General features: G+C 42.4%; 1 protein-coding gene across 15 annotated transcripts in view; it reads left to right on the top strand.

The window, feature by feature from the left end:
• Positions 1-21513, top strand: part of CADPS2 (calcium dependent secretion activator 2) — a 708285-nt gene that overhangs the window by 668128 nt on the left and 18644 nt on the right. For all 15 annotated transcript variants that reach the window (XM_073573395.1, XM_073573389.1, XM_073573398.1 and 12 more), the window contains one exon: positions 2551-2658. In XM_073573395.1, the coding sequence (XP_073429496.1) occupies positions 2551-2658 (108 nt within the window). The remainder of the gene's footprint in view (positions 1-2550; positions 2659-21513) is intronic.

Below are 21513 nucleotides of genomic sequence, written 5' to 3'. Positions count from 1 at the left end.
TTTAGTTCTCCGGCTGTGAAGAGGCGTCTAGGACCACCGTAGAAAGGCTCCACGGCTACTGTTAGTTGTTGTGAATAGGATCAGGGGTCTGCAATCCGCTAGCTACCAACCTCTCCGGTTTTCTGGACTTAGCTTGCATTTTTGTTTTTTCCTCCTCCGGTGACTCATTCATAACAGTCCAGCAATTGATCTCCTCACTTCCCAGACATTTACAGACTTGTAAAAAGAAGAGGGAATGCTGCACAAAAGCAGACCTGACCCTGTGCCAACTTTTTTGAGATGTGTTGTTGCCATTTATTTCTAAATTAGTCATTTTTCCATTTAATTTGAAAAAAATAACTAACTCTCAACATCGTATATATTGTCTATAGACCCAATTCATTAACGTTTTTACACCAGTATTCTGACTTAAAATGCTTTGAAAAGTTTTCGTAATTTAGGTGCAGTTGGCAATTGCACAAAAATATTAGTTCTCATTTTGTTGCCACTTTTACCCAGCTCTAACAAAGTGGGTGGAGCTGGGGCAACCGCCACTGGTCAGATTCGTCATGAGCAGCAGCATTTGCTACACCACAAATTTTACTCCTGTAGTGATTGGAGTAGGATTTATGGCAAGGCACACACATGGTGTACACCACTTGTCCAGGGCTCCTAATGCTCGAAGAGTCATACGCCTCTTTATGAATTAGGAGAGTCTGACTCCAGCCCATCTCTTCATCAAGACCAGCATGAACACCACTGGTCATGATGTATCGGGCCAAAAGATCTGTTGCAAATAAAATATGGTTAAAAAGAGATTTCCAAATCATCGCATTCTTATTTTCTTTACATTTTACACAGCATCACAATGTTTTTTTTTTAATTGTGGCTGTAAATAAATATTAAATCTAATTCTGTTTCTATTTTTTGATTTGTCAAGGTATTTTTACAGCTGCCCATTGTTTGCTTGAGTTTCCTTTGCATTCCCAGGTTTTCTCCCACACTCCAAAGACATACTGATAGGAAATTTAGATTATAAGCCCCAATAGGGACAGTATTGATGTTGTCTGTGAGTCCCAATGGAATTAATCGTGTTATATCAGCACGTACAATAAATAATAAATGATTGGTTATACGATCAGAAAGAGTTTAAAGAATGCTACTCTGTCACTTCTTGTTTGAGTTATGAAATCTACGTTATTGACAGAACAGACATGATTTTACCACTCCACCTATGGATATCATTGCCCAAAATGAATTCTAATTACTCTGTTATGTTGAATATAAAATGGATTATTTTGTTCTAGAAAACTAGCTGATATTTATAAGTTCTGTAACTAGTTTATAAAATGTTATTGTATGTCTTTTTTTAAATGCTGTTGCCTGTATAATCATATTTGTTAATATGATCTTCAAGAATGTCTTTTGCTTTGAGAGGCAAAGTAAAATCGCGGTACATAAAAGATGGAGGCAATAAGCCCTTAACAATAAAAGTCCATACAAAGCTTGAGTATCACAAGCACAAGTGTTCGTAGAAATGGACAGTTTCAGGACATTGTATTGTAAGGTTTATGTGAAGGATGTGTCTGCTATGCACTTTGTATGGTCAAGACAGCTTATATTGTTGTTCTGTAACAATCTTATCTGGGTTTTGTATGATGGATTTTAGATTTTGTTTCTCAGCAAAATTAATTTATTTTTTGATCATTGTGTTTCATTTGTTTGGTTGTTTTGAATACCCTATTCAAAAAGTCAGGACGAAATATACAGGGTGGGCAATTTATATGGATACACCTAAATAAAATGGGAATGGTTGGTGATATCAACTTCCTGTTTGTGGCACATTAGTATATGGGGGGGGGAAACTTTTCAAGATGGGTGATGACCATGGTGGCTATTTTGGATCCAACTTTATTTTTTTCAATGGTATGAGGGTCATGTGACACATCAAACTTATTGAGAATTTCACGAAAAACAATGTGCTTGGTTTTAACATAACTTTATTCTTTCATGAGTTATTTACAAGTTTATCTTTATTTACAACCATTGACATGTTGCAGAGGTTAACACGTGAGGAACGGATAGAAATTGTGTTGATGTCTGGAGAACGCAGTACCCTGGTCATTGCAGCAGATTTCAATGCAAGACACCCTACGCAAGAAAACTGTCACCATTCCCATTTTATTTAGGTGTATCCGTATAAATGGCCCACCCAAACAAGTTTGCCTTATCTCTGAACATAATGTTCTGGGTTAACTGAGGGTCCTGTTCCAATTTTTGTTCTGCCCATTCTGCAAATTCAACACGCCGATCTGGGTCACCAACCATTCCCATTTTATTTAGGTGTATCCATATAAATGGCCTACCCTGTGTGTGTGTGGATATAGATATATATATATATATATATATATATATATGTATTTTGTTTTGTGTGTGTGTGTATATATATATATATATATATATATATATATATATGTATATTTATTTATTTTACTTTTAGCACAGCAGTTACATCCAACTAACGTTTTTGGTTTTAAATATGATTTTAATGAATTATAATTTGCTTTTCAGAAACCTGGAATGGACCTTGCAGATACCTATATAACATTTGTGCGGCAAAACCAAGATATCTTGCGGGAAAAAGTTAATGAGGAAATGTACATAGAAAAGTTATTTGATGTAAGTAGTTTTTGCTTATATTATGTTATACAGTGATATATGACTGCCACTACGTACAATTTTTTATCCTTTTCCACCTATTTATCACCTTGGGGCACTGAATTTAAATCTTGAATAATACTTCAATGTATCTGTTTAAAGTAAATTTAAAAAACTAGGCTACTTGTGCTCTTAGGGTGTGTGCACACGGTGCGGATTTTGCTGCAGATCCGCAAGCAAGGTACAGTACAATGTTGACCAATGGATTTTAAAAACCACAGTCCACATGCTGCGGATTTTTCCACGGTTTTAAATCCGCAGCATGTCATTTCTTTCTGGGGATTCCGCAGCGGTTTGACACCTGTTCCATTGTACAGGTGTCAAAACGCAGGGGCAAACTGCAGGCAAATCCGCAGGTAAACCGCAGGTCATTTTACCTGCAGATTTACCTGCAAAACCGTGCGGAAGTATCTGCAGCTGAATTCTCACTGTGTGCACTCACTCTAGGGTTCTATCTTAGCAGCTACTCCAAAATTTAGCCTATATATACTGTACTGTGTAAATGTTTGAGGAAGATATGCAAAAATGCTACACAGTGAGAATGCTTCAAAAATAGAAGAATTAGTAGTGAAGGAGCTAAAGAGAAATCTAAATCAAATCAATATTTGGCATTGCCACCCACACAGACTCAATAATGTTAAGATCAGGGCTCTTTGGAGGCCATATCATTACTTCCTTTCCGCCTTGTTCTTACAAATTTGCTGAGGATAGTCCTTAAAGTAGTTATCCATTGCAAAAAGCCTCTGAGATGACCTAGATGACTAAAGATGGCCTAGATGACTACAGGATGAACTATCGTTTGGCGGACAGCCATCTAATGTGTATGAGGAAGCAAGCAGCAGGGACTGTAACATGAATCAGCTCATCAGATCAGTATCTGACTCTTTGTTCCCCTACAGCCTATATGGAGCCTGTTGCAAACAATTCTTCTGCGAATCCACTGCCAGGGTGCTTACAAACTTCTTTAGCGGTTATGGAAAGAGGTAGACTGCAAAGAACTCAGCAAGTAAAGAGCGCAAATGGGGCAGCGTGGGAGGGTTGCAAGGGAGGAGAAGTGCGACTGGGAACAGCGCTACTGGGAACAGGCATGTCAGAGTGGTCCACGCTTGTTTTTGACAAGTTGAGACAATAATCAGTTTCAGGAAGACACACTGTGAGTGCAGTTGGGTGGGTCACAAAGCATAAACCAACTAGATGCAGTGGCAGATAGTGAACATGGAGTTAGGGATGTGTGTGGTGCAATGAATCATGGTAAATGTAGTCTTGATGGTCCAAAGGACTGCTGTCAGGAAACCCTGGTCATAAACCTTAGCAAACTGCACACTTCGTTGCAGGAGGTTAAAAGGGAGCTCAGAATGTAAAATAAAGGTAACCGTTGGTGGGTTCATTATAAGGACAGCAAAATATTATACTTTTGCCTGGGAAACCAGACATTGATCTGAGGTCGCTATCCTGCTGCAGAATGAATTTGAAGCCAATTTGATGCCTCCCTGATAAAAAAGAATCCGCTTCTATTTCTCAGCATTGGGGACACCAAGAAATGAGCAATGTTGAAAACCATAGATGCAGTGGTCCGGCAAGGAAACAGTGCAACGAATGAAAATCACATCATGCTTTCTTCCCTTCAACATAGGATGATTTCCAGCAATTTCCATAAGCTCTGAACTGTCAGCAAACAATGGGACCCAACTACACCAAGCTATCCATCAGGCAATACCATTAGAGGGCCTATGTTTGGCTCTAAATTTATTCTACAGAAGGGCAATGACCACAAACATACAACCAATGTTATTAATAACTATATTAGTTGTAAAGAATAAGAAGGAGTCCAGGAAATTCTATTATGGCTCTCACAGAACCCTGATATAATCATCATTAAGTCAGTCTGGGATTACATGAATAGGGAGAAGGATTTGCACAAGCCTACATCCTTAGAGGATCTATGGTTCTTTCTCCAAGAATAATTTGTGCTGTGTTTCATGCTCTTTTTTTCATTAACTTTTCATTTTAAGTGCAAAAAAAACTATCAACACTTCTATTTTTTTAAAGAATTTTTACTGTGCAGTATTTTTTTCTTCACACTGGCCTAAAACTTTTACACAGTACTGTGTGTATAGCTTTTTATCAACATGACAACACCAGGTCGCATGTTGGTCGTGCTGCAGTGAGCAGCCTGTGTAGTCTAAACGTGATACCATGGCCTGCAACATCTCAGGACTTGTCTCCCATCGAGCTTAGTTGAGATTTTATTGGTTGGCAATGGCAAAGGGAGCTGCCAGCAGTGAATATTGATGATATGAATGCCCATGTGCATTCAGCGTGGGACAACATTCCTCAGATAGCCATTAACATCTTCATTGATAACATGCCAAGCCATGTTACTGAGTATTTTAGTGTGTTTAGCACTCAAACGCTGATAAATTGAGATGTTTTGAAAATTTAATTTCCATTTTTTCACCATTACCTATCTTTAACATGTTTATCGATCCTGGGAATTCCAGATTTGAATTACTATTTCTTTTTTATGTTTCAGTTTCAATAGTTTATTTTTATTTATTAGCAAAATGCAAATTGAATGAACAAACGTGAAATATAAATCAATATTTGTTGTGACCAACCTTTGCCTTCTTCTTAGCACACTCGTACAAAGTCAAGGGTTTTGTAGGATCATTGCCCGGTGTATGAGTTACAAATTATACCAAAAAGGTGAAAGTAATCATCATTCTCATTTATAAGTTGAAATACAGTCATTAACTGAATAACAACCGCTGTGATGCAAACTAGATAAATCTAAATCAAATCCATATTTGGTGTGACCGCCCTTTGCCTTCAAAATTGCATCAAAGCATCAATTCTTTTAAGCACGTATGCACACAGTTTTTGAATAAACTCCAGTGGGAGATTGTTGAAAACATTTTTACATTTTTGAGAACTAACCACAGATCTTCTGTGGATGTAGACTTGCGCTGGTCCTTTTGTTTCTTCATATAATCCCAGACAGATTCTATGATGTTGAGATTAGAAATCTGTGGTGTCATATGATCAATTCCAAAAATAAACTATTAACACTTCCGTTTTTTAAGGCATTTTTATTTGGAGCATTTTATCTAGACCAGCCTAAATATTATGAATGAATATATATATATATATATATATATATATATATTAAACATTCCTATAAGTACGGTAGGTCCACACTGCAAACAGCAGAAAGTTGAAAGTTTGTACAGAGATTATGTAAATTTTTCTGGCATACCTAATTTGCAATTGGCGTTGAATAGTTTGGATTTCAACTGTACAGTAAATTCCCAATAAATTTAGCAATACCAGACACAAACAGTTTTATTTTATCTTAATATTCAAGTTTTTAAAAGTGTGAAATTAATTATGCTATGAAAATTTTAAAGCCATGTGGGGTAGAAAAATGGCTTGCCCATCCAGCTGGCACTTTTACAGGATACGTAAAACCATATTAACAATTTGTGCTTTGATTTGGACCTGCAGCCAATTTATCAGCCAATGTTTCCTGTCTTAATAATGTGTGAGCATGAAGTAGGAAATGGAGCAAAACACAGATTTAAAGGATATGGTGTTTTCCAGCTGTGAATTTATCTTGTAGAAGACTGCCTCAAAATAGATAAGTGTTTTATATTGGGACAATTGTGTGGCCATAACGTATCAAATGATAACAAGTTGGTGTATGTTTCTGAATATTCCAGCATAATAGCTATAGAATGTGTTATTAAGTCACTTTTCAGTACCTGACAGGATTTTTGCAACATGGCAATTTTATGATTTTGCACTTACATTTTTAATTCGCCTTCCTCCAAGAGCCACAACATCTTTATTCTCTGTCAAAATAGCTGTAGCCTTGTTTTGTTTTGTATTTTTTTATGGGATAAGTGACACCATCCTTTTTATTATGTGATGTACTGGAAAACAGGGAAAAAAAATCCAAGTGTGGCAAAATTTCAGAAAAGCACAATTTCACTATTCTTTTTTTTATTTTTGTTTTAATAGAGTTTATTACATGGTAAAAACCTGGCAGTATAATTCTACAGGTCAGTCCGATTACTGTGATACCAAACATCCATAGTTTTTGTTTTTTATTTATTTTTTTAAGTATTGGAAAAAATTCCAATGTTTGGAATAAACAAAAAAAATGCTAGTGTCCCATTTTTCGAGACCTACATGTAAGGTTTTTCGTTTTCAGTCGATGCAGCTGAGAGCTTATTTTTTTGCGCCTTAAGCTGGCGTTTTTATTGATACCCTTTGGTGGTAAATACAATGGTTGAATCATTTCTTATTACTTTTTTTTTTTTTTTTTTTGCTGTGTTGCGGTAGCCAAAAAAATGCAATTTTAAACATCAACTCTGTCGATTTGATTTTTATTTTCTCATTACAGGGCTTACCAAATCGGTTGCTTTTATATTTTGATAGATTGAACTTTTAAAGAAGTGTAGATACCAAATGTGCTTTAATTTCTTCATTTTAAGTCAGGAAAAGGGTGAAGATTTGCATATTTTTTCCTATAATTTTTGAAAACTATTTTTGCTGTATTTTGTTGTCATTTGGGAACTTAATAAGCACAAATTGCAAAGTTCACCAGTTCCCGTAATTTGTGTGGGGATCCTCAGCATGGAAAGCAAAAGCCTCTACTTGGCTTGATTCAGTACTTTTTATCTTGATGCAATATTTTAAGCTGTACTAATGAATTAGTGAAGTTTTCAGGGCTGTGGAGTTGGTAAGCCAAACCTGCGACTCTGACTCTTCAATTTCCCTTACACCGACTCCACAACTCCGACTCCCACATATATTGCTTATATTTAAGTGAAAAATGTATTGTAGTACAATGTGAACATCAGACATTTAATCATTTTTATGATACAATAATCAAGATATTTAGATAGAACATAATATATATTTATTGGAATACAACTTTAGAACACAAAAAACTAATAAATTGTAAATATGTAATACACTATGTAATATCAATTACATACAGTGGGGCAAAAAAGTATTTAGTCAGTCAGCAATAGTGCAAGTTCCACCACTTAAAAAGATGAGAGGCGTCTGTAATTTACATCATAGGTAGACCTCAACTATGGGAGACAAACTGAGAAAAAAAAATCCAGAAAATCACATTGTCTGTTTTTTTTTCATTTTATTTGCATATTATGGTGGAAAATAAGTATTTGGTCAGAAACAAGCAATCAAGATTTCTGGCTCTCACAGACCTGTAACTTCTTCTTTAAGAGTCTCCTCTTTCCTCCACTCATTACCTGTAGTAATGGCACCTGTTTAAACTTGTTATCAGTATAAAAAGACACCTGTGCACACCCTCAAACAGTCTGACTCCAAACTCCACTATGGTGAAGACCAAAGAGCTGTCAAAGGACACCAGAAACAAAATTGTAGCCCTGCACCAGGCTGGGAAGACTGAATCTGAAATAGCCAACCAGCTTGGAGTGAAGAAATCAACTGTGGGAGCAATAATTAGAAAATGGAAGACATACAAGACCACTGATAATCTCCCTCGATCTGGTGCTCCACGCAAAATCCCACCCCGTGGGGTCAGAATGATCACAAGAACGGTGAGCAAAAATCCCAGAACCACGCGGGGGGACCTAGTGAATGAACTGCAGAGAGCTGGGACCAATGTAACAAGGCCTACCATAAGTAACACACTACGCCACCATGGACTCAGATCCTGCAGTGCCAGACGTGTCCCACTGCTTAAGCCTGTACATGTCTGGGCCCGTCTGAAGTTTGCTAGAGAGCATTTGGATGATCCAGAGGAGTTTTGGGAGAATGTCCTGTGGTCTGATGAAACCAAACTGGAACTGTTTGGTAGAAACACAACTTGTCGTGTTTGGAGGAAAAAGAATACTGAGTTGCATCCATCAAACACCATACCTACTGTAAAGCATGGTGGTGGAAACATCATGCTTTGGGGCTGTTTCTCTGCAAAGGGGCCAGGACGACTGATCCGGGTACATGAAAGAATGAATGGGGCCATGTATCGTGAGATTTTGAGTGCAAACCTCCTTCCATCAGCAAGGGCATTGAATATGAAACGTGGCTGGGTCTTTCAACATGACAATGATCCAAAGCACACCGCCAGGGCAACGAAGGAGTGGCTTCGTAAGAAGCATTTCAAGGTCCTGGAGTGGCCTAGCCAGTCTCCAGATCTCAACCCTATAGAAAACCTTTGGAGGGAGTTGAAAGTCCGTGTTGCCAAGCGGAAAGCCAAAAACATCACTGCTCTAGAGGAGATCTGCATGGAGGAATGGGCCAACATACCAACAACAGTGTGTGGCAACCTTGTGAAGACTTACAGAAAACGTTTGACCTCTGTCATTGCCAACAAAGGATATATCACAAAGTATTGAGATGAAATTTTGTTTCTGACCAAATACTTATTTTCCACCATAATATGCAAATAAAATGAAAAAAAAACAGACAATGTGATTTTCTGGATTTTTTTTTCTCAGTTTGTCTCCCATAGTTGAGGTCTACCTATGATGTAAATTACAGACGCCTCTCATCTTTTTAAGTAGTGGAACTTGCACTATTGCTGACTGACTAAATACTTGTTTGCCCCACTGTATATATATATATTGTGTGTATATATATATATATATATACAACACTATGTAATACATACAACACTATGTAATAAACTATGTAAGTGGCAAAAAACAATTTTCAACAAAAGCATACTAATTAACGTTTGTGCAGTCTATGAATTTGTTCTAAGAAATAGAATTGCCTCCATCAGATCCTCCTTCATAGAGGACCTCAAATCTGACCTAATAATTTTAAGGCTAGAGAACAACCTCTCTACACTAACTTGGGTTGGAGCCAAAACCGTAACCACATGGGCAACATCTCTAACAATTTCCAGGTATAAAGGAATTGCCTCATGCACAGTCAGTTTTGATGAACGGTTGAATTTTTCTATTTCTTTGAGAGCTTGCTATAGGAGACGGAGTGAAATATTTTTCCTTGCGGCAACGCTTTGCCTGCTCCATGTCATCCAAATACTTGTCAAAGTCGAACTCCTCATCTGATGAGGATGAAGATATGGCAGCAGTAGCACTGTCAGGACCCAAGTTGCGCCTGGCAGTCCTCCTGTAGGCCACTTATCCTAACTGCTACCTCAGTCAGAGCTTCTTTTCCTTTAGTAAGCTGTTGATCATCAAGCAGTATACGATGACTTGAGTCCACATAAACAGCTGCCAGAAAAATGTTATTTTCCAATAGCTGTGTCTCTCTCCGTTTCATTGAAGCAGAAATGCCATCTGCGAATAAACCTCCTCTTTGGGACAGGCAAAATAGCAAGTTCTTCCACTCCCTTCTGAAAATGCCAGGAGTTAAATACACAGCTTGTAATTTTTTAGTCACGGTAAATGGGTGATTAAGCAATTCCTTCAATTCAGCCACCTTTGTCCATTGACCTTCATTTAGGGTTACCTGAGGGTTCTGCATATCTTATCTATAAGAAACGGTTTTAGTTCAAGCAGTCGCTCAATCATTAAATAAGTGCTGCCCCACCGAGTGGCTTGATCGATAATTGCCCCTTTCCCATCACATCTCTTCAAGATGGAATCAATTATAGGGGTTGAGGCAGCAATAACCAATTTCCTCACTTTTCCAATCAGATTTCCACCATGTCCCTCTTACAGACTATCTCTTATTGCCAGCTGCAGCGTGTGCACAACTTTCTTATTTTCTCCAGCTCGGGGCCCAGGAATCGGCACTCCTCCCCCTCCTCTCTCTGGTGAAGACGGCAGAAGAGAGGACAGAGGAGGGGAGATTGCCCCCTGCAGTCCAGAGCCGGTGCAGAACGGGAGCACTGCAGCATACAAGTAAGTTTTAATAGGTGCGTGCCCCTGCTTTTAGGGGGGGAAGCTGCCCCCCCGCCCCTCGCTGGCTACAGCCATGATTCACACACAGCGTTTTTGTGGATCCGTTTTTTGCAGTAAAATGCAGTGTCTCTGGGTATCCCAGCAAAGTCAATGGGTTTCAAGATATGACATTCAGGCACATCGTTTTGTGAGGATCCGTTTTGGGGCTGAATGAGCATGTCAGTTTGTGTGGCGTTTTTCTAATCTGCTTTTGCTATTGAAAACATTATCTATGAGCTCAAAAACCTTTCAGGTGATGCGTTTTTTTTTAAAAAGCTGATCTGCTTTTGCAGCTGAAACACGTATTTTCAAAAAGCGCAGCAAAAAACGCTGTGTGTGAATGTAGCCTTAGATCAGGAATAGAACAGCCATTTATAGGACATTTCATAACTTTCCCAAATTTCTATGAAAAAATATTCAGCATATTCTGCATTGAACTACTGTACCCAATTTATTATATATTTTAGGAGTCGGAGTCGGTCCATTTTATACCGACTCTGACTCCACCAAAATGAGCACCGACTCCACGACTCCGACTCCACAGCCCTGGAAGTTTTATATCCAAATGGCTCGATACCTTTGTTTGCTTTGGGGACTTAAACCTATGATCATCTGATCACTTGTTTCTAGAGTTGAGCGAAACGGGTCGAAAAAATTCAAAAGTCGCCGACTTTTGGCAAAGTCGGGTTTCATGAAACGGAACCCGACCCTAGGATGAGGTCGGCCACGAGGTCGGCGACTTACGCGCCAAAGTCGCGTTTCAAAAGTTTGTTTTGCGCTCTTTTTCAGCCAATCAGGATCCACGGACACTGTGGGCAACGTGATGACCTAGGCACGGGTCACCACCATCTTTCAGAAGGGCATGCAAGTGATTGGCTTGCTTTGGTGGGCGTCACAGGGGGTATAAAAGGGCGTGCACGCCGACCGCCATCTTACTTCTGCCGATCTTAGTATAGGGAGAGGTTGCTGCTGATTCTGTAGGGAGAGCGTTAGGCAGGGAAGAAGACAAAAAAACTGCTTCTGCTGCTAGCGATTTGGCCTGCACAACACACAAGTCACTGTGTGTGCAGTGCAAGGGGAGGCTATATAGTGGTGTATCAGTGGTGTTGGTTGTTGGGCTGCCTTTTAAGGCTTCCTGACACGCTGGCATTGCTGTTTACCCACTGCTCCGCAAACTGCTTTTTTAAAAGCAATCCAATCTCCCTTATCCTCTAGTCACTTTTGTCACAGCTGTGCCATCGAGCCTGTCACATAGCGCTCAGATATCAGTGGGCCTCACACAATCCACAAGTGTCCAGTGTCCAAAAGTGTGCGCAGAGATTCAAAATCTCCATTATCCTCTCGTCACTTTTGTCACAGGCAGCTGTGCCATCGAGCCTGTCACATAGCACTCAGATATCAGTGGGCCTCACACAATCCACAAGTGTCCAGTGTCCAAAAGTGTGCGCAGAGATTCAAAATCTCCATTATCCTCTCGTCACTTTTGTCACAGGCAGCTGTGCCATCGAGCCTGTCACATAGCGCTCAGATATCAGTGGGCCTCACACAATCCACAAGTGTCCAGTGTCCAAAAGTGTGCGCAGAGATTCAAAATCTCCATTATCCTCTCGTCACTTTTGTCACAGGCAGCTGTGCCATCGAGCCTGTCACATAGCGCTCAGATATCAGTGGGCCTCACACAATCCACAAGTGTCCAGTGTCCAAAAGTGTGCGCAGAGATTCAAAATCTCCATTATCCTCTCGTCACTTTTGTCACAGGCAGCTGTGCCATCGAGCCTGTCACATAGCGCTCAGATATCAGTGGGCCTCACACAATCCACAAGTGTCCAGTGTCCAAAAGTGTGCGCAGAGATTCAAAATCTCCATTATCCTCTCGTCACTTTTGTCACAGGCAGCTGTGCCATCGAGCCTGTCACATAGCGCTCAGATATCAGTGGGCCTCACACAATCCACAAGTGTCCAGTGTCCAAAAGTGTGCGCAGAGATTCAAAATCTCCATTATCCTCTCGTCACTTTTGTCACAGGCAGCTGTGCCATCGAGCCTGTCACATAACGCTCAGATATCAGTGGGCCTCACACAATCCACAAGTGTCCAGTGTCCAAAAGTGTGCGCAGAGATTCAAAATCTCCATTATCCTCTCGTCACTTTTGTCACAGGCAGCTGTGCCATCGAGCCTGTCACATAGCGCTCAGATATCAGTGGGCCTCACACAATCCACAAGTGTCCAGTGTCCAAAAGTGTGCGCAGAGATTCAAAATCTCCATTATCCTCTCGTCACTTTTGTCACAGGCAGCTGTGCCATCGAGCCTGTCACATAGCGCTCAGATATCAGTGGGCCTCACACAATCCACAAGTGTCCAGTGTCCAAAAGTGTGCGCAGAGATTCAAAATCTCCATTATCCTCTCGTCACTTTTGTCACAGGCAGCTGTGCCATCGAGCCTGTCACATAGCGCTCAGATATCAGTGGGCCTCACACAATCCACAAGTGTCCAGTGTCCAAAAGTGTGCGCAGAGATTCAAAATCTCCATTATCCTCTCGTCACTTTTGTCACAGGCAGCTGTGCCATCGAGCCTGTCACATAGCGCTCAGATATCAGTGGGCCTCACACAATCCAAAAGTGTCCACTGTCCACAAGTGTGTGCAGAAATTCTAAATCTCCCCTGTCCTATAGACACCTTGTACCTTGTTTTACATTACTATATAGTTTGTTGGATTTTGTCTACATTTCTACCAAAAATGAGGAAGGCTGGTGGAAGAGGCCGTGGAATTGGGCGGGGGTTGGCAGCTGGTAATGATGGTGTTGGTGGTGGATCTGATGGTAGTGGCAAGAGCAAAATAGGACCGAATGCAGGAGGTGCTGACCCTGCGTCATCGTCTGGCTACATAAGGCCTCGAACGCTTAGTTTTCTAGGAGTTGGCAAACCGCTTTTAAAGCCAGAGCATCAGGAAAAAGTTTTGTCTTACAATGCTGACTCAGCCTCCAGCTCTATCGCCTCCTCTTCTTCAGTTGTAAAAAGTAAAAGCACTGAGTCGTCATTGGAGGCTCATGTTCATGAACCACACCTTTCCTTGTGTCCTTCACCCCAACCAAGATTGAAGGATGACGCAGGCCATACTACTGATTACTCCATGGAGCTGTTTTCACATACCATGCCTGGATTATCAAGTGAAATGGTGAATTACCCAGGCCAAGATGAATCTGACATGGAGTGCACTGATGCACAGCCGCTGATGGATGATTCTGCTGGTACATTCACTCAGAGCACTACATTGTCCTCGCAGTGTCAGAGCCAGATTCTGACCCTGATGAGACTCAGGTGCCCCTTCCCGCACACTATACCACCATACACGGTGACACAGAGGAAGGTGCACATGACATAGAAGAGGAGGTGATGGATGACCCAGTTGTTGACCCAGATTGGCATCCATTGGGGGAAGAGGGTGCTGCTTCCAATAGCTCAGATGAGGAGCATCCACAGCAGACATCGACATCGCAACAGCTGTTATCTGGCAGGCCCGGAGCACTCCAAAGACAGGTTCCAAACATCAAAAGAGTTGCTGGACAGCTTGTCCAGAGGGTCAAAAGATCACAGCGTGCTAGGCTGCAAAATGTCTGCCAAAGTAGGAAGAGTGCAGTGTGGCACTTTTTTGAACAAAATCCTCATGATCAGGCCAAGGTTATCTGTAAGAAGTGCGCAAAGACCTTTAGCCGAGGGAAAAATCTGAAAAATTTGAATACCAGTTGCATGCTTAGACATTTAACCAGCATGCACTTGCAAGCGTGGACACAACACCAAACCTCAAGTGCCACATGTGCAACTGATCACAACGAAGGTAGTCAGCAACGCTACATTGTTTCCCCCACTGTAAGCCCACCGATTAGCACAGCAGCAAATGTTGAGGTGTCGTTGCAAGACCACAGCAGTCAGGGAATCCCACTGTTATATCAACGAAAGACTGATTCTAGGCCATCAGAAAGAACACCAACTCCATCACCATCATCAACCCTCTCTCAGTCCGCCCTGTCCACCGCTACTTCCACCATATGCAGCTCTCAAGTCCAGCTCACCCTCCCAGACACTATGAGTAGGTCAAGAAAGTACTCAGTCTCTCATCCGCGTACACTGGGTTTGAACGCCCACATTGCCAAACTAATCTCGTTTGAGATGATGCCCTTTCGGTTGGTGGAAAGCACAGCTTTCCGCGAACTCATGGCCTATGCAGTACCACGCTATGACCTACCCAGTCGCCACTTCTTCTCTCGCAAAGCCATCCCAGCCCTCCACCATCATGTGAAAGACCGCATTGTCCATGCACTCAAGCAGTCAGTGAGTGGAAAGGTGCACCTCACAACTGATGCATGGTCCAGTCGTCATGGCCAGGGCCGTTACGTGTCCATCACTGCGCACTGGGTTAATGTGGTGGATGCAGGGTCCACAGGGGACAGCGGTGGTGGGACAGTGCTGCCTAGCCCACGGTATAGGAAACAGTTGGCTGTAGGCGTTCGACCCTCCTCCTCCTCCTCCTCCAGAAGCGAAAGCTCGTCCACAGAGCGCAGTCGTACGAGCACTCCATCTGCAGCTGCCACTGTTGCACACGATGTGTCCCCCTATCGAGCAGCTAGTGGAAAGCGTCAGCAGGCTGTGTTGCAGATGATGTGTTTGGGCGACAGACACACCGCCGAGGTGCTGGCCGAGTACTTGAAGCGACAAACTGAGTCATGGCTGGGCAGTGTACATCTTGAGGCAGGCAAGGTAGTTAGTGATAACGGCCGTAATTTTGTGGCAGCCATAGCCCTTTCAAAACTCAGCCACATACCTTGCTTGGCTCACACCTTGAACCTGGTGGTGCAGTGCTTCCTCAAAAATTATCTGGAGTTAACAGCCCTGCTCCAGAAGGTGCGAAGACTGTGCGCGCACATCCGCCGGTCGCCTGTACACTCCGTTCGTATGCAGAAGCTGCAGCGATTGCTCCACCTTCCCAACCACCGCCTCATTATCGACATTGCAACAAGGTGGAACTCCACCCTGCACATGGTGGAGTGGCTGTGCGAGCAGAGGCAGGCCATAATGCATTTGTGGGAGGATACACGGCCAGGCACTTTGAGAGCAGACATGGAGTTGACAGGCGTGCAGTGGTCGAAGCTGAAAGACCTTTGTAAAGTCCTTCAGTGTTTTGAGGAATGCACACGGCTGGTAAGCGCAGACGACGCCATCTTAAGCATGAGCATCCCACTTATGCGTCTGCTCATGCAAACTTTGACGCACCTTAAGGAGCAGGCGTCTGCAGCCAATGTTGATGAGGAGGAAGAGGAGGAGGGAATCCTTGATGACATTCAGCCATTGTCTGCTCAGGGACCTCTCCTGGACGAGGTGGAGGAAGAAGAGGAGGAGGAGGAGGATGATGGGGATGATTACTTAGGGGAGGAGGATGCATCTCGTGGGGCAAGTAAAAATGTTGGCGTGGCAAGGTCTGGTACAGGGTTTGTGCGTGACTGGAGGGATGTGGATTTGCCAGAAAGTGCTCCTCCAACCAGCACTCGCAGTGCATCATTGACACCGGGAACATTGGCCCACATGTCAGATTATGCCTTGCGGATCCTAAAAAGGGACCCCCGCATTGCCAAAATGATGAACGATGACGACTACTGGTTGGCCAGCATCCTGGATCCACGCTATAAAGGCAAATTACAAAACATCATGCCACAGGAGAACCTTGACCTAATATTGGCTAATAAACAAGCAACTCTGGTAAATCGGTTGCTTGAGGCATTCCCAGCACACAGCAGCGGTGATGGTTCTCACACGAGCCGTACGGGCTGGGGGCAGCTTGGCAGAGGTGTTCGTGGTGCACACAGCAGAAGTGGCGTTGGAGACAGGGGTTTCATGACAATGTTGTGGACTGATTTTTCAAATACCGCTCACACAACTGGTAATACTGCATCGATGGAAAGTGACAGGAGACAGCAGTTGTCAACTATGGTTACAAACTACTTTTCCTCCCATATCGATGTTCTCCCACACAGGTCATTCCCCTTTGACTATTGGGCCGCTAAACTGGACACCTGGCCTGAATTGGCCCAATATGCCTTACAGGAGCTCGCTTGCCCAGCTGCAAGTGTGCTATCGGAAAGAGTCTTCAGTGCAGCTGGATCAATCCTGACAGAAAAAAGGACCCGTCTGTCAACCCAAAATGTGGATGATCTAACCCTCATTAAAATGAACCACGCATGGGTTTCCAAGGATTTTGTCCCACCTTCCCCTGATGACACATAGGGTGACAGAAAAATGGCTTGCTTTGGTCCACCTCTTCCTGGTACTTCACTTATTTCGCCTTTTGCATCAGCTGAATGTCCAACATCAACATATGCCACTTTCTAAAACTCCCTAACTGTGCTGCCTCCCCCCCATGGCCGGGGTCAACACCTAGCGCACGACACCGTGCGAGTGCCGTTGCACTGGACAGGTGGGTAGGCCGACTCTTGGGCGCGGGCACTGGCACAGGGTCCCTCATAGTGCAATCAAGTGTCTCTGACGGTGGTGGTGCACACCCGCCGTCAGACACACCGCTGTACTATGAGGGGCCCAGTGCCAGTACCGACGCCCACGAGTGGGCCCCCCTTGCTTGGGCAGGGCCCCAGCATTTGCAATCTTTACCTCTCCCTGCTCCTCCACTGTGTAATCTGGGCCGTCAAATCCATACTGGGCCTAACACCGTCTGAGCCTGCCTCCTGAGACATATATTTTGAATGTAGATCCTAAAAAAACATGGAGATACGAACCGCAAATATAGTAAAAAAGTCACTTTATTGTAACAAACGCTTTAGACAAAATGTGCAAAAATACAGACAACAAACAAGTTGCTCAAACAGGGCTCATATATGGTAACCGCTGCTAACACCCTATATATAGCAGAATGGGTAGTATAAAATGAAGCAAAGAATCTCAAAGAGAGCCATCAATTTCATAGTGTACAGGCCCTCACTAAGAGAAAACAGAGCTACCACACTCAAAATAGAGGAATTCAAAATGAATGGATAAGTATCCATCCAAATTAGTAACAACTCAATCCAAAGAGTCAAACAACATACCCATAAGTATCTGCAGGTGAACGCGGCACTAAAAAGAGCAGCCCTGTTTGAGCAACTTGTTTGTTGTCTGTATTTTTGCACATTTTGTCTAAAGCGTTTGTTACAATAAAGTGACTTTTTTACTATATTTGCGGTTCGTATCTCCATGTTTTTTTAGGATCTATATTATAGTGGAGTTTCCGTAGTTACTTATATATCCTTAATGAAGATTTATCTATCTATATGAGTAATGAGTGTGTATCAGTGGTATTTATTTTCAATATATTTTGAATGTGTACGCTATCCATACATGTTATCCAGGGATACGGTACCCTTTCTAACCTTTGTGCAATCACGTGCAATCCATACTGGGCCTAACACCGTCTGAGCCTGCCTCATGCTGTATAGACATATATTTTGAATGTGTACGCTATCCATACATGTTATCCAGGGATACGGTACCCTTTCTAACCTTTGTGCAATCACGTGCAATCCATACTGGGCCTAACACCGTCTGAGCCTGCCTCCTGAGACATATATTTTGAATGTGTACGCTATCCATACATGTTATCCAGGGATACGGTACCCTTTCTAACCTTTGTGCAATCACGTGCAATCCATACTGGGCCTAACACCGTTTGAGCCTGCCTCATGCTGTATAGACATATATTTTGAATGTGTACGCTATCCATACATGTTATCCAGGGATACGGTACCCTTTCTAACCTTTGTGCAATCACGTGCAATCCATACTGGGCCTAACACCGTCTGAGCCTGCCTCCTGAGACATATATTTTGAATGTGTACGCTATCCATACATGTTATCCAGGGATACGGTACCCTTTCTAACCTTTGTGCAATCACGTGTAATCCATACTGGGCCTAACACCATCTGAGCCTGCCTCATGCTGTATAGACATATATTTTGAATGTGTACGCTGTCCATACATGTTATCCAGGGATACGGTACCCTTTCTAACCTTTGTGCAATCACGTGCAATCCATACTGGGCCTAACACCGTCTGAGCCTGCCTCATGCTGTATAGACATATATTTTGAATGTGTACGCTATCCATACATGTTATCCAGGGATACGGTACCCTTTCTAACCTTTGTGCAATCACGTGCAATCCATACTGGGCCTAACACCGTCTGAGCCTGCCTCCTGAGACATATATTTTGAATGTGTACGCTATCCATACATGTTATCCAGGGATACGGTACCCTTTCTAACCTTTGTGCAATCACGTGCAATCCATACTGGGCCTAACACCATCTGAGCCTGCCTCCTGAGACATATATTTTGAATGTGTACGCTATCCATACATGTTATCCAGGGATACGGTACCCTTTCTAACCTTTGTGCAATCACGTGCAATCCATACTGGGCCTAACACCGTCTGAGCCTGCCTCATGCTGTATAGACATATATTTTGAATGTGTACGCTATCCATACATGTTATCCAGGGATACGGTACCCTTTCTAACCTTTGTGCAATCACGTGCAATCCATACTGGGCCTAACACCGTCTGAGCCTGCCTCATGCTGTATAGACATATATTTTGAATATGTACGCTATCCATACATGTTATCCAGGGATACGGTACCCTTTCTAACCTTTGTGCAATCACGTGCAATCCATACTGGGCCTAACACCGTCTGAGCCTGCCTCATGCTGTATAGACATATATTTTGAATGTGTACGCTATCCATACATGTTATCCAGGGATACGGTACCCTTTCTAACCTTTGTGCAATCACGTGCAATCCATACTGGGCCTAACACCGTCTGAGCCTGCCTCATGCTGTATAGACATATATTTTGAATGTGTACGCTATCCATACATGTTATCCAGGGATACGGTACCCTTTCTAACCTTTGTGCAATCACGTGCAATCCATACTGGGCCTAACACCGTCTGAGCCTGCCTCCTGAGACATATATTTTGAATGTGTACGCTATCCATACATGTTATCCAGGGATACGGTACCCTTTCTAACCTTTGTGCAATCACGTGCAATCCATACTGGGCCTAACACCGTCTGAGCCTGCCTCATGCTGTATAGACATATATTTTGAATGTGTACGCTATCCATACATGTTATCCAGGGATACGGTACCCTTTCTAACCTTTGTGCAATCACGTGCAATCCATACTGGGCCTAACACCGTCTGAGCCTGCCTCCTGAGACATATATTTTGAATGTGTACGCTATCCATACATGTTATCCAGGGATACGGTACCCTTTCTAACCTTTGTGCAATCACGTGCAATCCATACTGGGCGTGAGAACGGCTGGCGAGCTGTTAAGCAAGCTACAGCACCTGTCCAGACAAGTACAGGGATTCCCTAGCGAGGAGACTTATTTGATTGTTTTCAATGTTGGGACAGCAATTTTTGGGGAGCCCTATACTCTGGAGAATGATAGATGGGGCCCACCATACGCTGGAACATTTCAAAGGTGGACATCAGACACTGGAGGAGCATTTACAGGGCCCATTATACACTAGAGCATTAGAAATGGGACCCATTATGTTTGGAGCATTATTTGGGTCCATAAGACAGTGGAGCTTCATCCATGGGGACCAACATATACTGTAGCATTATGTGGAGCTCTTCATATACTGTTTCAAACATTATATGGGACCAATGATTCTGTATGGAGAAATAGATGGGCCTCGTCATGAGATGTAAAAAGTGAGGTATTTTTCATTGTACTATACCGCTATTTATCTGCCGTATCGGAGCATGATGAGTTGTGGTATGTGTTAAAGGGGCGCTCTTTCACCCAGGGCACATGAAAACCTGCAGCCAGCCCTCCCCCCCCCCACAACTTTAGCCAAATAACCCCCATTTTTCAGTGCGTAACTTGTATTATGAAGTTAATTAAGGTTGACAAGCTTAAGTAAGAAGAATTGATGCTTTTGGCATTCAAATGGGCACTGTAGGTGTGTTTCCTGTCCTCCTCTCACTGCCGACTTTTATTCCCCATTGACTTACATTGGGTTTCGTGTTTCGGGACGACCCCGACTTTTCCCTATAATCGGACGATCTTGCTCGACCCGACTTTTGGAAAAGTCGGGTTTCACGAAACGAAACGCGACCCTAAAAAACCAAAAGTCGCTCAACTCTACTTGTTTCCTATTAAGGACAGCTGCGGACTGGCTTTCATAGGAGTACCGTCACCTCTTATTGCATTTTTTTGTAGTGGATGTAAAACTTTAATTTTAGCTTTTCAATTTTATTTTCTCTTTATTGTGTTTACAGTTCTGGTTGTTTACTTACGGTATATAGTTTCATCACATTTTTACAGATACAGTGAAACCATATTATATGTATTTTTAAAATGTTTTTATTTTTAATGAGGGATGACGATGTATTCAGAACTTTTATATATTTTCATATTTTATTTTAAAACCTTGTTATTTTTACTATATTTTTTAGTCTCTTTAGGGAACTTATGGCGATAATCTGATCACTTGTAATATGTACTGCAATATAACGATATTGCAGTATACAGCGAAAATGTCAGTCCCCAATGAATGCCAACCAGAGGCTAGTCGTCATTGGGAGTATAATCTTGACAGGCTTCTTGGTTGTATGTTATGGATAGGTAATAACTTACTTACAATTTTGGTACAACCCCTTTAAGTTGTACAAACACATTTGGGGAGCTTAAAAGTATAATGTGTCACAGGACATTATGTAGAATTTACTATTTAGGTCTCATTACTAATGCTCTTTAAAGGGATTCTGTCACCATATAATGACTGCTCAAACCAAGCACAGGCGATTAGTGCTTCATGGCTGGGTCAATCATTTAAATACACC

The sequence above is a fragment of the Dendrobates tinctorius genome, unplaced genomic scaffold (assembly GCF_039654945.1).
Source record: "Dendrobates tinctorius isolate UK_male_01 unplaced genomic scaffold, ASM3965494v1 ptg000035l, whole genome shotgun sequence".
In the NCBI taxonomy this organism is placed as follows: Eukaryota; Metazoa; Chordata; class Amphibia; order Anura; family Dendrobatidae; genus Dendrobates; species Dendrobates tinctorius.
This window is presented reverse-complemented; position numbering and strand designations above follow the sequence as displayed.